The sequence below is a fragment of the Geotrypetes seraphini genome, chromosome 10 (genome assembly GCF_902459505.1).
Source record: "Geotrypetes seraphini chromosome 10, aGeoSer1.1, whole genome shotgun sequence".
Classification (NCBI taxonomy): domain Eukaryota; kingdom Metazoa; phylum Chordata; class Amphibia; order Gymnophiona; family Dermophiidae; genus Geotrypetes; species Geotrypetes seraphini.
The window spans coordinates 39,985,935-40,007,630 of record NC_047093.1 but is presented as its reverse complement, the minus strand read 5'-3'; the positions used below and the strand labels follow the sequence as shown (position 1 = coordinate 40,007,630).

The window sequence follows — 21,696 nt, the reverse complement described above, 5'->3', positions numbered from 1 at the left end:
GGATTTCAGGGATAGGTTACAAACCTGCTGTAGCGAATTTCCGCTATTTCCTCCTTTAGTTCCTTCAAAACCTTAGGGTGGATTCTGTCAGGGCCCGGAGATTTGTAATGTAATGTAATGTAATTTATTTCTTATATACCGCTACATCCGTTAGGTTCTAAGCGGTTTACAAAATATACATTAAGATTAGAAATAAGAAAGGTACTTGAAAAATTCCCTTCCTGTCCCGAAGGCTCACAATCTAACTAAAGTACCTGAAGGGTAATAGAGAAGTGAAAAGTAGAGTTAGAGGAAAAATTTGTCACTTTTTAATCTATCTATCTGCTTATGTACGTCTTCGAGGCGTACCTCCATTGATGTTAATTTTTCTGCTTGATCTCCTGTGAAGATTTTTTCAGGTTCTGGCATGTTGGATGTGTCCTCTTTTGTAAATACTGACGAAAAGAACATGTTTAGTCTATCCGCCACTTCTTTTTCCTCCTTCACCACTCTTTTCCTGTCTCCTTCATCCAGCGGCCCCACCTCCTCCCTTGCTGGCTGCTTCCCTTTAACATATCTGAAGAACGGTTTGAAATTTAGTGCTTTCCTGGCTAGCCTCTCTTCATATTCTCTTTTTGCTCTTCTAACCACGTGGTGACATTCTTTTTGATGCTTCCTGTGCTCTTTCCAGTTCTCCCCGGTTTTATCCTTTTTCCATTTCCGGAATGAAAGTTTCTTGTCTCCTATCGCTTTCTTCACTTCTTTAGTTATCCACACCGAGTCTTTAGTTCGGTTCTTTTTGCATCCTTTTCTAAATCTGGGGATATACAGATTTTGCGCTTCCCTCACCGTGTCCTTGAATAATGACCAGGCTTGCTCTACAGTCTGCAATTTCTTTGAGCTGTTCCTAAGTTTCTTTCTTACCATTACTCTCATCGCTTCGTAGTTTCCTTTCTTGAAGTAAAGTCGTCGCTGTGGTTCTCTTCCCCTTCAATATTCCTACTTCAACTTTGAATTTGATCATATTGTGATCGCTGTATCCCAACGGTCACACTACTTCCACTTCCTTTGCAGGTCCTCTTAGCTCACTGAGGATTAGGTCCAGTGTGGCATTCCCTCTCATCGGTTCTCTGACAAGCTGCTACATGAAGCAGTCCTGTATAGCCTCCAGGAATCCGGTCTCCGTAGTACATTTTGAGTTTCCAAGTCTCCAGTCTATCCCAGGATAGTTGAAGTCTCCTATAACAATCGTGTTACCGCTTTTGCATTCTCGCCTCATCTCGGCTTTCATTTCTTCATCGTTTGCTTCGGTTTGCCCAGGTGGACGACAGTCAGGCCCATTCCTTCCTGGTATTTTAACCCAGTGCTCACCTATGGATAGGGTGACCACCTTACTCATTCCAGAAGGGAGACTTTTTGGCCAGCCCTGGTTTTAGAATTACATCCCAAAGCAGTGTAGTACACTTCCCCCTCTGTATTCTCGAATTCTGTATCTATGGATTTGGTTATTCACGGTTTTAAATCCAAAAAAACATTTTCATTTTTCAGGCTATTTTAAGCCCTGAAAGCCCCCCCCCCCCCCTTAAGCCTTACCTGGTGGTCTATTGGGTTTTCAGGCAGGAGCGATCTTCCCACACTTCTGCCCCATGCAGATCGCTCAAAGGAAATGGCTCGAGAGACTACAGGAGCTCAAGGCAGCCATTTCCTGTGAGTGATCTACACGGGTAAGGAGCGTGGGAAGATCGCTCCTGTCTGAAAACCCGTTAGACCACCAGGTAAGACTTAAGGGGGGGGCTTTCAAGGTTTAAAATAGCCAGAGGGAGTGGGGGTTAGGGGCAGAACCCACCCGAATATTATTCACGGTTTTTTAATATTCGCAGGCCGGCTCTGCCCCTAACCCCTGCGAATACGGAGGGGGAAGTGTATTTGTGATCGGTATGATTCTATCCACTGAAATCAGTGCTGGAAGTCCCATAATGCACCAGGATAAGGTTGGCAGAAATCCAGGACCGACCAAAAGGTCTTTCCTTCTAGAATGGGTAACCTGGTCACCCTACATGTGGATCCTCATGGATGCACCCTGATTTCTCAGGTGTTGTAATAGATAGATAATGTTTTTGACAAGAATTTAAAAAAAATCTTTACACACCAGTAACATTCTCGAGATTAAAATAAAAGGACAAATGCAAGAAGGGATCATATAAAAATCCCAACAAATCCATATGCTTTTGTTTGGCTGCCAAATTATTATCAGAAAGCTCTCCCTGCAAAGCATTGAAGAAATGATCAGGCAGCCAAAACATTAAAAAAAAGTGAAGCATTCTTTAACGCAATGACACCCAATAAGTAACTTCTCCTAGTCAGAGAATATAAGATACATTACCTCCATTAGGGTTTTGTAAGGGGCTAAACTATCCATCTGGTAAATGTTGCCAATCAGAGGCCATGGAAATGGTCCCGGAGGCAGGTTTTTCTTCTTCCAGGAAGGCAGGAATTGGAGAAACACCAGAAAAGTGAAAAGTCCTATTAGAAGAAAAGAAATCATTCTCTCTTTTCTTCTTGCAGTCCTGGTTTGAGAAGTCAAAAAACAAACCCAACTTTCTGCCTACTTTAAAAAGAATGCAGTCTCCCTCTTATTATTGAAGTAAACACGAACTAGGCTTTCCTGCTGTTTATAAAGCTACTGTGAGACAGGAAATATGGGAGTGGCCACAGTTTATTTATTAACTGTTTTTATGAAGGTGGTATACAGCAGGCAGGGCAGGATTAATTCTTTGAGGACCCCTAGGCACACAAGTACACTGGGCCCTCCTGGCCCTGGCCCGCCCACACCCCACACCCCCTGCCCCACCCACACCCATTTACCTGTTTTCTTATTCACTTCTTTATTTCCACTTGTATTTCTTTTTTTCTTTTATTTTAAAATTCAAATCAAACAACAAAGATTACTATATCAGTACCAGTGTAGTTTTAGTTTAATGCAAGCCCCAAACATCTCTGAACAAATCCCCCTTTCTCACCTACTTGCCCAGGACTTTAACTCTGAACCCTTTCCATACGTATATAAAAGTGTTCAAATGCATTGTACAGCAGTAATACTATCCGAAACATGTCTATATTAATAACCAAGTTGCAACTCCTCTAAACTGCCTCACTCTATGTCGTCCAACTTTAACCCATAGATGTTAATTTGTAACTAAACAACAAGGCAATCAGTCCACCAAAGAATCCAACGTGGAAGAAGAGAAAATCGGCACACAATAAGGAGATTCAAATCAGGTTTATTTAAGGTGCTCCCAGGAACCATGCCTGATGCATTTCGCCAAACAAGGCTGGTCAATGCTAACAGAAAACCATGTCTTTCATACACACAGGACATAGAGCCACCCTCACCCAGTATGGAATAAGTAATCACAAACTAACCCCCTCCCCTTTTTTACAAAAGCACGGAAGAGGTTTTTAGCACTGACTAGTGAGCTGAATGTTCTGCACTGTTCTGACGATCATAGGAATTCTGTGACCTTCGGAGCAGAGCAGAGCATTCAGCATGCTGACTTGTGTTACAAACCGAAGGAACAGTACAGTTTACGGGGTGAAGAAACAGTGGTGCATATCCCCCAATACTAAACAAAATATAATGTTAGCAGATGTAAATTTGAAAAAAAGAGAAATAACAAATCACTTTACAAATTAACAACTAAAAATGAAACAAAAAATGGAAAATAAGAAAATACCATTTTATTGGACTAATACAGTGTTTTTCAACCTTTTTTGGGCAAAGGCACACTTGTTTCATGAAAAAAATCACGAGGCACACCACCATTAGAAAATGTTAAAAAATTTAACTCTGTGCCTATATTGACTATATATAAAGTAATTCTCTTGAATAGGAATCAAATAAACACAAAGAAAGTATTTTATAATTACTTTATTATGAAATATTAAGTAAACAGAATAGTGAAAAATTATAAAATACTTTATTCAGTGCGAAACCTGGGCCTGTTTGGCTGAACACAAAGATGATATTCTGGCTGGAATCGAAGAAAGACACACACGTAGCGCTTCGTCAACAGCTCTCAGTCTCTCTCTGTATTTGGTTTTTATAGCAATCATGCTTGAAAAGCTAATCTCACACAGATATGTAGTGGAAAATGGGAGCAATGTCAAAATAGCTTTGTTTGCCAGAAGGGGGAACTCCTTGGCGGTATCCAACCAAAAACTGTCCAAAGGTAGATCAGCAAATCTTAGCTTGAAACCACGATTTTGTCTCAGTTCAGTTAGTTCCTCCTGCTCCTGTAAAGTCATGTCCTTTCCACCAACTGATGCTGAGCTATAAGGGTCTCTAACCCAGTCAAGGCATTCAGTGGAGACTGAAGAGAAATAAAATGACAACTTCTCCTCAAGAGTTTTTAAATGTTTAACTATTATCTCACACAGTGCAGCAGTGTGAACACCTTGCCATTGCTTGGTGAGTGTGAACATTTCAAGATTGCCACTTTCCACCTGTTGATGCCAGAGTTGCACCTTTGAACGGAATCCATTTATTTTATCTGTACTTGTAAGCAGGTTTTCACTTCGGCCTTGCATTCGTGTGTTCAGTTCATTCAGATGATAAAATATATCTGCCAGGTATGCCAGCCTTGCACACCACTCATCACTTGCAAGCTGCTTTGCGTAATCTGACCTCTCATTTGTCAGAAACACTTTAAGTTCCTCCCGCAGCTCATGCACACGAACCAAGACCTTGCCACGCGACAACCACCGGACCTCCGTATGAAACAGCAAGGTTTTATGCTTCGCTCCCATCTCCTCACACAAAGCTGCAAATATGCGACTTTTCACGGGTCGTGAATTTACAAAGTTTACCATGCACACAACATCATCCAACACATGAACTAGGACTGCTGGTAAAGTCTTGGCTACAAGGGCCTCGCGGTGTAAAAAACAATGCGTAACAATCACATCTGGATTTCTTTTCTTCACTCTGCTTACAAAGCCTTTGGTGCGCCCGACCATGGCTGCAGCTCCATCGGTGCAGACACTTGTGCAGTTTTCCCACTTAAGTCCTCCTTTTTCAAGGTATTCTGATGTGACCCGAAAAATTTCTTCTCCTGTTGTTTTTTCTGGCAATGCCTTGCAAAAAAAGAAGTTTTCTCTAATTGCATCACCATCAACAAAATGCACATTGGCCAAGAGTTGAGCATGTCCACTGATATCAGTAGACTCGTCAAGTTGCAATGCAAATTTCTCACTGATACGGATCTTTTCCAAAACCACACTTTCGATGTCTGCAGACATGTCATTAATACGTCTGGAAATTGTGTTGTCTGAGAGAGGGACTTTGGCTATTTCCTTAGCTGCTTCAGGTCCGAGCATCTCCTCTACAATAGCTTTGCAGGCAGGAAGTATTAATGTCTCTGCCACCGTGTGCGACTTTTTTGACTTGGCTATAAGTTCAGAAACTTGATAGCTAGCTTTAAGAACTCTTTCATTTACCTTTGTGGTTTTTCTCATGAAAGTTGCCTGTTTCTCCGTGTTATCACGCAGGCAAACAAAATAGTCCGCATTCTTGTTTTGAAGCGAAGGGTGTTTTGTTTGGAGATGGCATTTAAGTTTGCTTGGGACCATAGCACTGTTAGCTAGCTTTTCACCACACACCACGGACAGTGGAGTTGGTTTGTTTGCATCTCCAGTGAAAGTAAATCCAACTGAAATATAGCTTTCACTATATTGCCTTGCGCCAGAGAATTTACTTGCACTAACCATCTTTGCTTTCTTTTGACCCCCACTCATACTTGGGCTCTCATCTGGCTCCAAATTTTGTTCAGAGTCTAGTTCTTTCCTTTACAAAAACTTGTCCATCACTGCAGTATCTCACTGTCACTCAGGACTTACTGCGCTTGTCTCCTCCAGATAGCCGCTGTCCGTCACACTCAGCACTCTTCTGATCGATCCCCGATGAGCCGGCGGATGACAGCTCTGTAAAACTAAACAAGCCAGACCAGCACAGATCAATCCTACACCGTCAATCCTAACAGAAAACCATGTCTTTCAAACACACAGAACACAGAAAACACCTTCGCCTAGTATGGAATATGTCATCACAAACTAACCCCTCACCCTTTTACAAAACTGTAGAGTGGATTTTAGCCACAGTGGTAACAGCCCTGACACTCATAGAATTCTGAGCATCAGAGCTGCTACCACCACGGCTGGCACTAAAAAACGCTCCACAGTTTTGTAAAAGGGGGGATAAAATAGAAATACACAGTTTCAACGCTGTAGCTCAGAGGTGCCCAAACTTTTTGAGCTTGTGAGCTACTTTAAAATGACCAAGTCAAAATGATCTACCAATAATAAAATTAAAAAACACAAAGCACACTATACGCTGAATGTTAATTATCATTAATTATTAATTAATAATTAATTGATAATTAATGTTAAAATGTTAATTATCATTCCTATTCTGGGTTTTTTTCAAAGAGGTCAAGGCAGATGACTCTATGCATTGTCACCTCAGTAACAACCATACAAAAATAGACAAATATACCCTCCATCCTTTTTATTAAACCACAATAGCAGTTTTTAGCGCAGGCAGCTGCGCTGAATGCCCAGCGCTGCTCTTGACGCTCATAGGCTCCCTGCGCTAAAAACCACTATTGCGGTTTAGTAAAAGGTGACCATATTGTAAAATATAGACAGCAGATATAAATTCAGAATTGTGCATAGTAAGTGAAGGGAAGTTTTCATCTCTGGGAATTTACCCAGTTAACTATTAAGTTATTTGGGCAAATTCCTTTGAAAACTGTGGTAATACTGCCTCCACTTTGCTAAATTTAAAATAAAATCATTTTTCCTACCTTGTCTGGTGATTTCTGGTTGCACTTTCTTCTTCTGACTGTGCATCCAATCTTTCTTCCCTTCTATCAGCCTGTATGCTTTCTCTCCTCCACACCTCATTCCCTCCCCCAACTTTTTCTTCCTCTCTCCCTGACCTTTCTTTCTTTTTTTCTGTTTCTCTTCTTTCCTTCTGTTTCCCTGCCTGCCCCCTTTCTTTCTTTCTCCCTGCCGTTCCCCAAGCCACTGCCACTGCCGCTGCCATCGGGGAACAGGACCCACCAATGGATAACAGGCCCCAAAGCCGACGCTGACGCATGCTCTCCATGACGTCAATTCTGCAATCGGAGAGGAAGTTCCGCCCAGCCAGGCAGTGATTGGCTGGCCCGAACTTCCTCTCCGACTGCAGAATTGACGTCGGGGAGAAGAAGACTTATCGGCTCGATAGATTAGATCGCCAAGACAAAGTGAGTCCTGGGTGATCGACTCACTTTTCCTTGGCGAGCTACTGGTGCCCCTGCCTCGGGCCCCCTGTCAGCTCCAGGCCTCTGAATGCAGGACTGGTAGTACTGCCCTGATGGCGGCCCTGCGGCACACCAGGCAACATCTCGCGGCACACTAGTGTGCCGCGGAACAGCGGTTGAAAAACACTGGACTAATACATTTTTTAATTAGCTTTCAGAGGTCAAACCCTCTTTCCTTAGGTCAGTAAAGTATACTACTGTTACAGTATCCTGTCCTGACCTGAGCAAAGAGAATTTGGTCTCTGAAAGTTAGTCAAAAATGTATTAAAATTAGTCCAATAAAATGATGACCGTATTTCCATTTTCTGCGTCTAAACATTTATCAACACAGCTACAATACTACTTTATCCTAAAGCAAAAAAATAGAATTTTTTTCTACCTTTGTCATGTGGTTTCTGCATTCTTCATCTTCTTATCATTCTCTTTCTTCCTTCCACTGTCTGCCCCTTCCAGAAACTGTCTGTCTCCCCATGCCCTCTCTCCTCTTGACCCCGCCCCCTCCCCTCTTTGATCTGGCATCCATCATCTTCCCTCTGTTCCCTCATGGTCTGGTATCTTTCTCCTTTCATCTCTCTTTCTCTCCCCCCTGTGGTTTTTAGCATCTCTCTCTTCTCGTTTCCTCCGCTCAGATGTGATATCTCTGTCTCCTTCCCCGTTCTCTGGCATCTCTCTCTCCTCTCTCTTCCCTTTCCTTTTCTTCTCTAGTCTTCCTTCTTTATTTTCTGCCTTCATCTAAATTAAATTCTTTCTTACTATGCAATCCTCAGTTTCCCTCTTTTAATTGTGTCTACCCACAGCATGCCACCCCTTTCCTTCACCCCTCCACTATCTCACTAACTCTATCTTTTTCCCCCATCCAGCATATGTCCTTTTTCTTTATCCCTCCTTCCATCCAGTATGTGTTCTCTTTCTCCACTTTCATTCAGCATTTGCTCTCCCTTCTCCCCACTTCCATCATCTGCCCTCTTCTCTCTCCTCTGCTCCCCACTTCCATCATCTGCCCCTTCTCTCTCTTTCCCCCCACTTCCATCATCTGCCCTCTTCTCTCTCTCCCTTTTCCCCACTTCCATCATCTGCCCCTTCTCCCCATCTCTCTATCCACCACAGGCCCATATCTCTCCCTTCCTCTCACCTTTCTTTCTGATTTTGGCAACAAGATCGGCAACGCCCCACACCCCCACAATGGAACTCAAGATCGGCAATGAGCCCCCCCACCCCCCTCTCGATGACACTCAAGATTGGCAACGTGCCTCCGCCAGCATCAACAGCACTTCAGATCAGCAACGCGATGCTCAGTCCAAAACTTCCGTCTGACTCGAATTGCCTGGATGGAAACAGGAAGCTGCATCAGAGGGGAAACTTTGGGCACTGCATTGCCAGGGGGAGAAAGAGGCCCGTTGCCAATCTTGAGTGCCGTCATGGGGGGGAGGACGGTGCCGAGCTTGAGTGCCGGGGGGGCCTGATGCCGCCCATCGCCATTTTAAAAAAAAGGCTCTCTCTTTGCCCTCATTCAGCGGGCCCCCTAACCATTTCGGGCCCTAGGAATCTGCCTACTGGGCCTATCCTTTAATATGGCCCTGACAGCAGGTATAATCCTCTATAATAAAACCTTAAGCAGGCTTAGCTTAGGAGAAAACTATCAAAGCATTTTACATAGTAATAAAAGCATAAATCTTGAAAGGATATACAATAACACAGGAAAGAGAAAGTAGCATGACTTCAATATTGCAACACCGACACTGCCAAGAACAAGGAGTCGAACAACAAGGCACCTTATGATCCATATGCCTTAGCAAAGCAAAATGTTTTAATTAGAGAATGACACAGGGACAAAATTTTCCCCGTCCCTGTGGGAACTCATTTTCCCGTCCTGGCGAGTTTTTTTCCTGCCCCTGCCCCATTCCTGTGAGCTCTGACCTAATCTGCACAAGCCTCAAACACTTTAAAATCATAAGTAGCAACATTCTAGAGCTCAGACTGTGATGTCATAATGCCTCATCCCACCAATGCCTAAGCTCCGTCTTCATCTGCACAAGCCTCAAACTCTTTAAAATCATAAATGTTCAAGGCTTGTGCAATTAAGGCAAAGCTTACAGGAATGGGGCAGGGACAAGGACTGCACCAAAACTCGCAGGGAGGGGACAGGGAAATTGAGTTCCTGTGGGGATGGGGAAAAATCGGTCCTCTTGTCATTCTCTAGTTTTAATCTGAACATTGAAGGCCAATAAAAAGCTTTCCAGTCATATATCCAAAGGAAGCGAGCTCCATAATGAAGGATTCTGCACACTAAAACTTTTCCCTCTAACAGAAGGAAGATGAAGCATGCCACAAGAAGGTATTTGTAAGGCACAGCCTCTTGATGAGGATCAGATATTTAGACTGTCCTGAGTGCAAAATCTTATATACAAGAGCCAATAATTTAAAAGTAGCCTGATAGGATACTGGAAGCCAATGTTCAAGATGCAATAAAGGGAAGCTCATGTAGACAAATCTTCCTCTTTCATTGCCAGGCTCCACCCTAGAATAGACTCCTAAATGCCCCTTAAGGCGCTTTCAATTTAAGCACCCAGAGGACACATGGCAGAAGCCAGTTCTATAAAGGAAAGTGAGCACCCATCTACGCATCCCTACAGCATTTAGGCACTTCTGCTAAGGCCAGCTCTATAGCTGGTTTAAGTGCAAGCACCAAAATGTTAGGTGTGGCAATACTGGGTTACACTAGCATTCTCTATTGGAGCCTAGGTGCCTTAGTTCTGTTACAGAATAGCATCTTACCGTGTGTCCTTGAGTTACCTAAATGGAGGTGCCCAGTTTTAGAATTGTCTGTCTGTTGCTGCCATGCTGGGGTGGAGCATCCAACTATATTTATCTGACTACTACCACTACTTATCATTTCTATAGTGCTACTAGATGTAAGCAGTGCTGTACATTAAAAATTAAAGAGACACTCCCTGCTCTATAGAGCTTACAATCTAATCAAGCAGAAAAGGCTGCTCTAACTTAAACCACATAGCTATATGCATAAAGAACTAAATACTGACTCTCAATCTCTATAAATCTATATATATAAAATCGGAGGTATGTATGTGTGTATGTATGTGTGTGTGTATGTGTGGAGTATGTGCCGCGATCACGCAAAAACGGCTTGACCGATTTGAACGAAACTTGGTATGCAGATCCCTCACTACCTGGTGTGATAAGTTCTGGGGGTCTCGCGGCCCACCTGCACACGTGGGCGGAGCTACAAACAGAAAATCATATTTCACCCATTCATGTCAATGGAAAAAATGTAAAAAGCTGCCATTCTCACAGTATTTAACAAACTGCTTGACCGATTTGAACGAAACTTGGTATGCAGATCCCTCACTACCTGGGGTGATATGTTCTGGGGGTCTCGCGGCCCACCTGCACACGTGGGTGGAGCTACAAACATAAAATCAGATTTCACCCATTCATGTCAATGGAAAAAATGTAAAAAGCTGCCATTCTCACAGTAATTCCAACTACCTGGGGTGATATGTTCTGGGGGTCTTGCGGCCCACCTGTACACGTGGGCGGAGCTACAAACAGAAAATCTTATTTCACCCATTCATGTCAATGGAAAGGATGTAAAAAGCTGCCATTCTCACAGTAATTCCAACTAGAAAACACTTTATATGACACTATAACCACTATGGACATCTTTTCTATTCTACCACGGACACCATACATATAGAGTTTGTATGTTCTAACTGTGTTTGTAACTGTTTCCTTCATGCACACCAGTTCATAATGTTATTACATTACATGAGTACTCACATATGCTGAACTAGGCACACAGATTCCATTCTGAACCGGGAAAAAACTGCATGGAGTTTCTTTTCAACCTGAGTTTCCACATATTGAGTTGTTTAAATCAATACTGAAACTTTTGGATGCCACTTATTCCAACAGATCTTCCTTTTCAGTTTAAGAGATTGCTAATTCCAGTGAGACTTGCATTCATTCACCACTATAAAGTATCTTTATTTGAATCCATTTACAGTGTTATTGCTATAATTAAATACCCGTGCAATGCCGGGGCATCAGCTAGTATACTATATACACCTACAGTTGTTTTAAGATTATCATAATGCAGTGTACCATGTCAACTCCATTTATTTCTTCCCTTATGCCCCCCCTTCCCGATCCTCCACAATCAAAAGATTATAGAATCGAAAGTGCTGAGAAACCAACATAAGCTCAATTATGCACTTTCCACAAAACACATATTAAATGGCTTCGAGGCACAGGTTCCACTGTCAAGGCTGTTGCTTTCTCCTGTTAGGACTTTCAAGGTGAACTTCTGCAGTAAACTGATGAAGAAAATGAAGATCTCCGTCCGTGCAAGGGACTCCCCAACGCAGGACCGCTTCCCTGAGACAAGAAGATCATTCATTAATGTTTGCCGCTCATTGCTTTTTTCACAAATCACACAGCCAGGTCAGCAGATAACAGAGTTTTGTATTAAATGCCCTACAGAATGTTTGGTTGCATTTAGAGCAAATCTGATTGACTGGAGTATGAGATGTCAAGATAGTCCCCCTGAGCACAGACACCACTTTGTAGAAGTTTCCAGTTTTAGAGGGGGAAAAAAAAGATGGGGCTTGGCCAATCAGGCCTGGATTAACCATTAAGCAAACTAGGTTGTCACATAGCGCAGCAGCTTCTGGGAGGTGCAAAATGCAGCTGCAGTCAAAGAAAAGCAGAATACATGGTTCTAAGAGGCACACACAATCATCTGCGAAAAGACATCATTTACCCAAGTAAAGAGCTATCTATCTGGTTCGAAGGCCTTTGGAATTTATCTGTATTATGTTTATATATGCAACTAAAATTTTAATTTTTAAAAGTATAATGTCCAATTCTGCATTTTAAATGAGGAGGTGGTGTTGATAATTATGGTTAAGTTTAATTATCAAACCTTAGGGAGGGAGGAGGCGGTCTAGGAGCCTGAAAACTAATTGAGGGGGGAGTATGGCTGCCTGGGGTGTTGGATGCCTTTGGTCTGGCCCTGAGCAAAGGGGCAAATGATGGGGTGGATGGGGGAAGAGGAAGAGATATATTGAGAGTCAGTGGTGGCAAAACGTAAGAAAAATGAAGATACCAGAAAAGGAGGTAGAGGTGATGAGATTTGAGAGAATAAAAGTGAATGAAAGGTTGGAGAGAAAAACTGAGTGGAAAAAATGTAGGGAAAGCTATGGAGAAGTCAGAAGCAAAGAGTTGGCCATGAAGATAGATGGAAACAGACAAAAAGAAAGTTGAAGAAAAGCGGGATGAGAGGGTGAGATGCGAGAAGAAGGGAACTGGGTTGGGGCAGGGAAGTGGTTTCCCGGGTCTTTTTCCTCAGAGGAAAGCTAGATCCTCTCATCAAGACATACTGGTCCCTGATCAAGTTCAGCAACTACACAATTATGTCCATTACAGAGCTTATTGGCACACATTACCCTTATTCATTGTGTTTTCAGAACCATCCTCACCATACAGAAGGACTATCCTCCCAGTAGGCAGTGGCATAGTGAGGAGGAGAGGCCCTCTTCCCTGTCTTCATCTTCGCCCCCAACCCCTACACTCACGCTGCTTCCCTTCCCTTGTACCTCTGTAATGATCCTGGCACAAGCAGGAACCCCCAACCAGCTGTTGTGCCAGCATGGACTCTCCCTGTGATGTCACTTCCTAAGTGCAGTTCCAGGAAGTGACATCAGAGGAAGATCCGATGCAGGTACAACAGCAGGTTGGGGGGTTGCTGCTCAGTCCAGGAACGTTACAAAGGTACGGGGGAAGGGAAGTGACGTGCCCGCGCAGCTGTGGGGGAGGCAGAGAAGGAGCGAGTGAGGGGGAAGAGGAGGATGGGTGCTCCGCCTCTACCAAGATGGCACCCAGGATGCTCCTTCCCCCCTTACTATACCACTGCCAGTAGGGTCCCCTTCCTGTCTCCGAATCTCACCCTTTGTTTCACTCTTGGATTGTTCTAAAAATTTGGGTGCTCTTTTCTTCATTGTTATGCTTTTATTGTGAACCATCTTCTCATTTCTATATTGGGTCAGGCCAAAGTTCCCAGATAGTCTTTATCCCTTCCTACTAGCCCAAGACCAGTATCTGGATGACTACTGTACCTGCACCAAATGGTATGTAGGCCTCATTCTTCTTGAATTTTCCATTTTCATCCAAGAATCGATTAGGATTGAAGTATTCACTATCTTTCCAATACTTCTTGTCATTGAGAGATGAATGCAAAAATGCAATCACTTCAGTTCCCTGCAGGGAAGAAAATAAAAAAAGGTAATAATATCATTTACTAAAGGATTATAAAAGGATGAAAGTGAAGGTTTTACTTTGTAGTTACTGTATTTCTAATTTCCCATTATCTCACTTGAAACTTCCCACTGCCCACAGATAAATGTCTAAAGCTACTTCATTCCTTTGGCAACCTTGCTCTGAACCCTCTCGTAACAGAAGATTCAAATCAATCTCTTGTGCCAGAGGAGTAAGACCAGACCGCTCCAAGTGATAGTTTCAGAAAGCAGAATTGCGAGGGGTCGCTGAAAAGTTCTTAGCCCAGCCAAAAAGCGAATGATGTGGAGCCATGAAACTTACAAGTTATTCCACACTCTTCTTGACACTTTCTGTTTCAATGAGGCAAATGCATCTAGCAAATGGGCACAAGTATAGGGAAACCAAGCCATTGTGACATCACCGATGAGGCTGGCTCTTAGGCATTGGTGGAATGAGGTATTATGATATCACAGTTCAAGGGGCCCCTGAAAAGTTCTCAGCCCAACCAAGAAGAGAATGATATGGAGCCATGAAACTAACCACAGTACCCAAACACAAGTGTATTCAGTATACTGATTCCAGGGATCAGCCTTGCTCCTCCCATCTGAATACCCCCCTTTGTAGATGCTTGCACATTTTACAGAACAGGGCCATAACTCATGCGCATAACTACAAATTAATGTCAACTAGTGTTTGTTATGACCAACTATTGATAGTTATCACCAGTGGCGTACCTAGCATATGTGACACCCGGAGCCCATCAATTTTTGGTACCCCCCCCCCCCCATCTGTACGAAAAACATGATTTTTAGTAACAAACCACACATCACACATGAGTACCTAGGAAAAGGCAGCATCTTACATATTGCAGTGAGCAGTACATCAATACACCCATTGTAAAACTAAACAAGCCAAACTAGTACAGATGAATCTTACACCGTCAATCCTAACAGAAAACCATGTCTTTCAAACACACAGAACATAGAAAATACCTTCGCCTAGTATGGAATATGTCATCACAAACTAACCCCTCCCTCTTTTACAAAACTGTAGTGTGGTAACAGCTCTGAAGCTCATAAAATTCTGAGCATCAGAGCTGCTACCACCATGGCTGGCGCTAAAAAATGCTCCACAGTTTTGTAAAAGGGGGGATAAAATAGAAATACATAGACAAAGGTTAAATTGAACCAGCAAGAAGCTGGACTCTGCATACAATGCAACACCACAGAAACAGTGACACATGTTTCCTAAAGCAACAAATAAATAGAAAATTTTTGTTCTACGTTTGTCTTCTCTGGTTTCTGCTTTCCTCATCTTCTTATTACTCTCTTCCTTCCATCCACTGTCTGCCATCTCTCTGCCCCTATAAGGCATCTTCTCTCCTTCTATGCCCCTTCCAGAAACTGTATGCCTTCCCCTTCCATCTCTCCTTTCACCCCATTGGTCTGGCATCTCTCTCCTCTCCTTCCCTCTCCCACACCTTTCTTCTGCAGTCCTTTTCTTCCCTCATTTTCCTTTTCAGTTTATTTTCTGCATCCATTTACATTACGTTCTTACTACCCTCTCATCAATTTCCTTTTTTACTGTCTACCTACAGCTCGCCACCTCTTTCCCTCACCCCCTCCAGTATTTCCCTAACTCAATCCTATTCCCCCATCATGTGCCCTCCTTTTATTTATCCCCTCTTTCCATCCTCTGCCCTCTTCTCTCTCTCCCTTCTCTCCACTTCCATCATCTGCCCTCTTCTTTCTCTCCCCCTTCTCTCCACTTCCAACATCTTCCCCTTCTCTCTCTTTCCCCCCTCCTTCCATCATCTGCCCCTTCCCCCCACTTCCATCATCTGCCCCTTCTCTCTCTTTCCCGCCACTTCCATCATCTGCCCTCTTCTCTCTCCCCCTTCTCTCCACTTCCATCATCTGCCCTTTCTCTCTCTTTCCCCCACTTCCATCATCTGTCCCCTTCTCTCTCTTTCTCCCCCACTTCCATCATCTGCCCTCTTCTCTCTCCTCCTTCTCTCCACTTCCATCATCTGCCCCTACTCTCTCTTTCCCCCACTTCCATCAGCTGTCCCCTTCTCTCAATCTCTCCATCCACCACAGGCCCATCTTTCTCCCTCACCTTTCCGATTTTGGCAACAAGATTGGCAAGGCCACCCCCCCGCAACGGCACTGAGCGGCATCGGCACCCCCCCTCTGCAACGGCACTCAGCAGCATCGGCGCCCCCCCTGCCCCATGACGGCACTCAAGTTCGGCCTCCTTCTCCCGGCATCAGCAGAACTTCAGATCGGCAACAGGTGCTCAGTCAAAAGCTTCCCCTGACTGAACTGCCTGGGCGGAAACAGGAAGCTGAGTCAGGGGAAGCTTTTGCCGATCTGAAATTCTGCTGATGCCGGGAGGAGGCCGAACTTGAGTGCTGTCATGGGGCAGGGAGGGCGCCGATGCCGCTGAGTGCCGTTGCGGAGGGGGGGGGGCGCCGATGCCGCTGAGTGCCGTCGCAGCCCAGGAATTTTCCGGACCTGTCCGGCTGTGCACCCCCCCCCCTAAGGCTGCACCCGGGGCGGACTTCCCCCCCCTTGGTACACCACTTGTCATCACCAATTAACCCCCCCCACCCACCCCCCTTTTACAAAGTTGTGCTAGTGGCTGCCACTGCAGCAACTGCCCTGAAGCCCATAGAGATTTAAAGAGCTTTGAGGCTTTGCCGTACGGTTAGCGCAGCTTTGTAAAAGGGGGGGGGGAAGTAATTAAGTTGCACACATAATTGGTAATATTTTATAAATACAAAAGCAGAGATATTACTGGAAGACTCTGGAAGACAGCTTAATTTTCAAGACAGATGAGAAGAATCTTGGTTTTATCCCTATTCCTTGCACTGCGCACGGACTTGTAGTTCTGCCTTCCATAGAAAAATCTAAGTTAAAGCTCTGTGCATGAACTGATGTAAAACCAGAACTGGATCCATGTGTCCTGAAAACATGGACTCAGTTGGTATCGCTAACCCCAGATGCTCCCGTGATTTCAGTCCAGAACTGTGAGAGGTGTTTTATATTCGGGGGTGGGGGAGTGGGAGGGGGTGCGTTGTTGTTGTTGTTTCAGGCCTCTGTCATTTTCCAGACTTTATTGGGAGCAGCCATTAAGAGCAGAGATATCAATTTCTTATTGGACACAGGCCTCCCTTTGAGCTGTTACCTTGGGTATTGTGTAGCCTTTGAAGCTGATATCATGAAGTGCAACATGCGGAAGGCCCAAGGCAGCAATACTTCCAAATCTCTGGACCTCATGAATGACAGCATCGGTGTAAGGCAGCTGGGTGCGGTCCTCCATAGAGGGCTGTTTATCAGATCCCAACACAGAGTCAATTTCCTTCTGCACTTTTTCTGAAATAAAAGAAGCAGCATTGTATCATTCTTGTAAAAAGTCAGAGTAATGCATAGGCAATTGTCCAAAGTTAAGAGGGGGCGGGGGTGCAAATCTCCCCTAGCAGGGTTACCAGATTGTATTCTTGCTGGGATCGGAAGCCAGTGCGATTGGAGATATGCTTCTGTAATGTGATCATGTTTCTTTTAATGAGTAGATGAGTCTTAGTGCTGTGTTTTGGATAGTTTGTAGTTGTTTTGTTATGGTTGTAGGGCATGGGAGATAGAGGATATTACAGTAGTCAAGTAGGCCTAGTATTAAGGACTGAATTATGAGCTGGAATTGAATTTTCTCGAAGAATTTCCGAACTTGTCTTAAGTTTCTCATGACTAAGAATGACTTTTGTATTGTTTTATTGATTTGCGGTTGCATGGTGCAGCATCTGTCGATAGTTATTCCTAGCAGTTTTAGGGTGGTTTGTATGGGGTAGTTGATTGCGTTGATTTCAATGTTGGTTATGGTTGGTATTTTGTTGTTTTCTAGGAGGATGAATTTCGTTTTATCTGGGTTCAATTTCAGTTTGTGATCTTTCATCCAGAATATTACATTAATAGAATAATGGACCGCCAGTGCCGCCAGCAGCACTCTTGACTCCATCGGGGGCAGGCAGCCCCCGCAGAAGTCCTGGCATCCAGCACGATGGAGGGGTCCTTTGAGGCTCTATAAGAACTAAGGGAAGCTGCGGTACACAGCCCACAGTCACGTGGCCAAAGGGGCAGGACATGCCCCTTTTGAGCCCCTTCGGAAGCCATGAGGAGTTGAGAGTGGTCTGTGGTCTGTTATCAATTCCTTCCACCATGGGCAAAAGAAAGGCAAAAATCCACCTATTAGCCTCAGACGTGGGCCCAATTGATCGACACCTTATGGCTTCCTCATTGCCACGGATGGAAGAGCAGGTAACTTTAGGTATACAGTCTGCCTCCCTCTCTGCTGGCGAGCCATCACCACCTCCCCAGCCATTAAGCTTTGTTGGAAGAGTAGAGACATCCTCCAAGATTGAGGATGTAACCTCTTTCTTACAACTGTCTGACATAACTGGACTTAGGGCTCCTTTTACAGTCGCACTAGCCGAAAATCTACTGCCTAGCGCGGCTTTGTAAAAGAAGCCCTTAGTGTTTCAGATTAATCTGGTATGGTGGGAACAAAAGGTTTGACTCCTGTACAAACGGTCGTGGAGCTAAGCCTGAATGTTCTCCCTAAAGATAAAGTAGTCACTTGAAATGATATATGATTAACTGTTAATAGAATTGAGTCTTCATTGCAAAATACAGTTTTGAAATTGTGCCAGTTCTCCTCTGATATAGTAGTTAAAATAAAGGAGCATGAAACTCAAATAACAAAGCTGGGAAATAAACTAGATAAATTAGATAAATCAGTGAATAATTTACAGAGTACTGCTTCTGCTAACATTAAAGATAGTTTAACGGTTCATGCCAAGATGGAAAAAATGGAGAATTATATGAGAGCTAAAAATCTTCGTGTTTTAAACTTTCCCATCACTCATTACCTATCTCCATTGGAGCTATTAAGAATGTATATGAGGGAGATTTAGCAGTACCGTATTTTCGCGGATATAACGCGCGCGTTATACGCGTTTTTACGTACCGCGCATACCCTTCGCGCGTTATATGCCTGAGCGCGGTATACAAATTTTTTTTTACATATTTCACACCCCGCCCGACGCCCGATTCATCATCCAGAAGGACGCTCGCACCCCCACCGCTCGCACCCCCACCCCGAAGGACCGCCGACTCCCCGACAATATCGGGCCAGGAGGGAGCCCAAACCCTCCTGGCCACGGCGACCCCCTACCCCCACCTCGCACTACATTACGGGCAGGAGGGATCCTAGGCCCTCCTGCCCTCGACGCAAACCCCCCTCCCCCCAACGACCGCCCCCCCCAAGAACCTCCGACCGCCCCCCCAGCCGACCCGCGATCCCCCTAGCGACCCCCATGACCCCCCCACCCCCCTTCCCCGTACCTTTGGTAGTTGGCCGGACAGACGGGAGCCAAACCCGCCTGTCCGGCAGGCAGCCAACGAAGGAATGAGGCCGGATTGGCCCATCCATCCTAAAGCTCCGCCTACTGGTGGGGCCTATGGCGCGTGGGCCAATCAGAATAGGCCCTGGAGCCTTAGGTCCCACCTGGGGGCGTGGCCTGAGGCACATGGGCCCAACCCGACCATGTGCCTCAGGCCACGCCCCCAGGTGGGACCTAAGGCTCCAGGGCCTATTCTGATTGGCCCACGCGCCTTAGGCCCCACCAGTAGGCGGAGCTTTAGGATGGATGGGCCAATCCGGCCTCATTCCTTCGTTGGCTGCCTGCCGGACAGGTGGGTTTGGCTCCCGTCTGTCCGGCCAACTACCAAAGGTACGGGGAAGGGGGGTGGGGGGGTCGTGGGGGTCGCCAGGGGGATCGCGGGTCGGCTGGGGGGGCGGTCGGAGGTTCTTGGGGGGGGCGGTCGTTGGGGGGGAGGGGGGTTTGCGTCGAGGGCAGGAGGGCCTGGGATCCCTCCTGCCCGTAATGTAGTGTGGGGTGGGGTTAGGGGGTCACCGTGGCCAGGAGGATTTGGGCTCCCTCCTGGCCCGATATTGTCGGGGAGTCGGCGGTCCTTCGGGGTGGGGGTGCGAGTGGTCCTGCCGAGGGGGGAGAAGAATCGGACGTCGAGGGGGGGCATCAGGCTTTCAGGATGGGGACAGACCTTCAAGGGGGGACAGGACTTCAAGGGGGGACAGGCAGACCTTCAAGGGGGACAGGCAGACCTTCAAGGGGGGACAGGACTTCAAGGGGGGACAGGACTTCAAGGGGGATAGGCAGACCGAAGGGAGTGAAAAAGCTATAAAATAAACCCACTAGCGTGTCAATGTGTTGAGAGGAAGAGGTGGTCTGGGAAATTCTGCTGAGAAAACTCCGGGTCGGGACAGCGCACGGAGAGGCGGGGCAGTGCACGGAAAGTCATGGCAGGTGAACGGAGAGTCGGGACAGCGCATGGAGAGGCGGGGCAGTGCACGGAAAGTCAGGGCGGGTGAACGGTGAGTCGGGGCAACCAGAGGAGAGTCGGGGAGGGCGAAAGGAGAGTCGGGGTGGCCAGAGGAGAGTCAGGGAGAGCGAAAGGAGAGTCGGGGTGGCCAGAGGAGAGTCGGGCAGCATGCGCGGTATACCCATGAGCGCTGTATACAAAAGTTTCCGTACATACAAGTGTGGTTTCTGCGCGCTATACCCGTGTGCGCGTTTTACACGGGTGCGCGTTATATCTGCGAAAATACGGTACTCTAATGTGGAAACCTTTGAGCCTGATAACCTCTTTTACATTCCAAGGGTTTCTAGGAAGTGGTAGATGAGGGAGAAACAGATAAATTAGTATCACCAGATAGTTTGGATCTGTCTCATTTTCCAGAGTCCTCTAAGGGCACAATTACAAAACGTGCTACACTCTTGGTAACTTTCAAAATAGAACTAGAGAAACAGGTTATTTTGAAGATGTATTTTACTAAGAATCAAGCTCTGTTTTGTGGTCAACGAGTGTTAATATTTCCTGATGTTTCTAAGCAGACTCAGATGAAGAGAAAGCAGTTTCTATTGCTTAGGCCTATAGACTTAGCGGTGGGCACGACCTTCTTCTTAAAATTCCCTTATTTCATTTGCAAGTGACAAATGGGCCTGGGGAGGGCATGGACCCATCCACTTTCACCTCAGGTTCACCCAGCAGTAATGCACCATTTGTGTAGCTGGTGGGATCTCCAAGCCCCATTAGCTGAATACATCAGTAGCTTGCCATCTGCAAATCTTTGTTGAAAACCATCGTAGTCAGTATGTCGATCCAACAATGCATCCCATGCATACTTAATACCTTCAGGTATATGAATAATAAAATAGTTTATACCATTTAAACTAGGAGCTCTAGATCAGTGTTCTTCAACCTTTTTACATCTATGGACCAGCGGAAATAAAATAATTATTTTGTGGACCGGCAAACTACTAGGACTTAAATTTTTGAAACCCCGTTTCTGCGAGCTCAGTCCCTCCAAACCATCTGATTCCATCCGCACAAGCCTCAGTTATGATTTTATATTGAATGTATTTTATTAAAGTATAAAAAGAAACAATATTCTGTACAATTGTCATTTTTTAATTACAAATAATACAGAGCAAGGATCAACAAAACCCCTGTTTCCCCTCCCCTTCACATATATCCCCTCTACTATCAAGAAAACTGAATAAGCCAAATTATTACAGAATGCTACACATAAATATCATGCTAACAGAATACCGCAGTCACACATGACAGGAATAGTGTTAGAGGAGTGCAACTAGGGCAACTGTCCCATGGTCAGAGAGAACCTTAAGCCAGCTGGAAGCTAAAGATGCACTGCCTGGGCTTTGAACTGCCCAGTTATGTCTAACACAGCTCTAGCAGGATATATATTTCTAATCTGATAATTTCTAATCACAAAATAGAAATAAAATTATTTTTTGCTACCTTTTGTTGTCACTGGTTTCTGCTTTCATCTTCTTTTCACTCTCTTCCTTTCAGCGTCTGCCCTCTCTGTCTCTTCAATCCAGCATCTGCCCCTTTCATCCACTATCTGCCCCTCCCCCTTCCATATTATATCTGTCTTCTTTCTATGCCCCTCTCCCCTTTCC

The 21,696-nt window shown here is 45.1% G+C and overlaps 3 protein-coding genes across 5 annotated transcripts in view; all 3 read right to left on the bottom strand.

Moving 5' to 3' along the window:
* Nucleotides 1-2,702, bottom strand: part of LOC117367732 (cytochrome P450 2H2-like) — a 46,046-nt gene extending 43,344 nt beyond the window's left edge. Inside the window, exon 1 of the mRNA XM_033960594.1 lies at nt 2,363-2,702. Coding sequence (XP_033816485.1) covers nt 2,363-2,524 — 162 coding nt within the window. The 5' untranslated portion in view covers nt 2,525-2,702. The remainder of the gene's footprint in view (nt 1-2,362) is intronic.
* Nucleotides 2,635-5,745, bottom strand: LOC117367915 (zinc finger BED domain-containing protein 5-like). Its single transcript, XM_033961012.1, has 2 exons — nt 4,193-5,745; nt 2,635-2,662 (listed from the first exon to the last, which is right to left on the bottom strand). Exons 1-2 carry the CDS (start codon nt 5,743-5,745, stop codon nt 2,635-2,637), a joined length of 1,581 nt encoding a protein of 526 aa, XP_033816903.1.
* Nucleotides 5,746-11,320: 5,575 nt separating this feature from the next.
* The window catches only part of LOC117367733 (aquaporin-8-like), a 62,660-nt gene continuing 52,284 nt past the window's right edge, over nt 11,321-21,696 (bottom strand). For 2 of the 3 annotated variants that reach the window (XM_033960596.1, XM_033960597.1), the window contains 2 exons: nt 13,475-13,616; nt 11,321-11,735 (listed from right to left, as the gene is read on the bottom strand). In XM_033960596.1, coding sequence (XP_033816487.1) covers nt 11,566-11,735; nt 13,475-13,616 — 312 coding nt within the window. In that variant the 3' untranslated portion in view covers nt 11,321-11,565. Of the gene's footprint in view, nt 11,736-13,474; nt 13,617-16,823; nt 17,012-21,696 lie in introns of those variants that run through there. The other variant, XM_033960598.1, reaches the window with a different exon arrangement.

Bases quoted from the DNA above. Each gene is read 5' to 3' on its own strand.
- LOC117367915 (XM_033961012.1), bottom strand. From the start codon at position 5,745: ATGGTTAGTGCAAGTAAATTCTCTGGCGCAAGGCAATATAGTGAAAGC. The intron at 2,663-4,192 runs GTTGGATACCGC...CCTGTCTCACAG, and splicing joins CTACCTTTGGACAGTTTTTG to TAGCTTTATAAACAGCAGGA.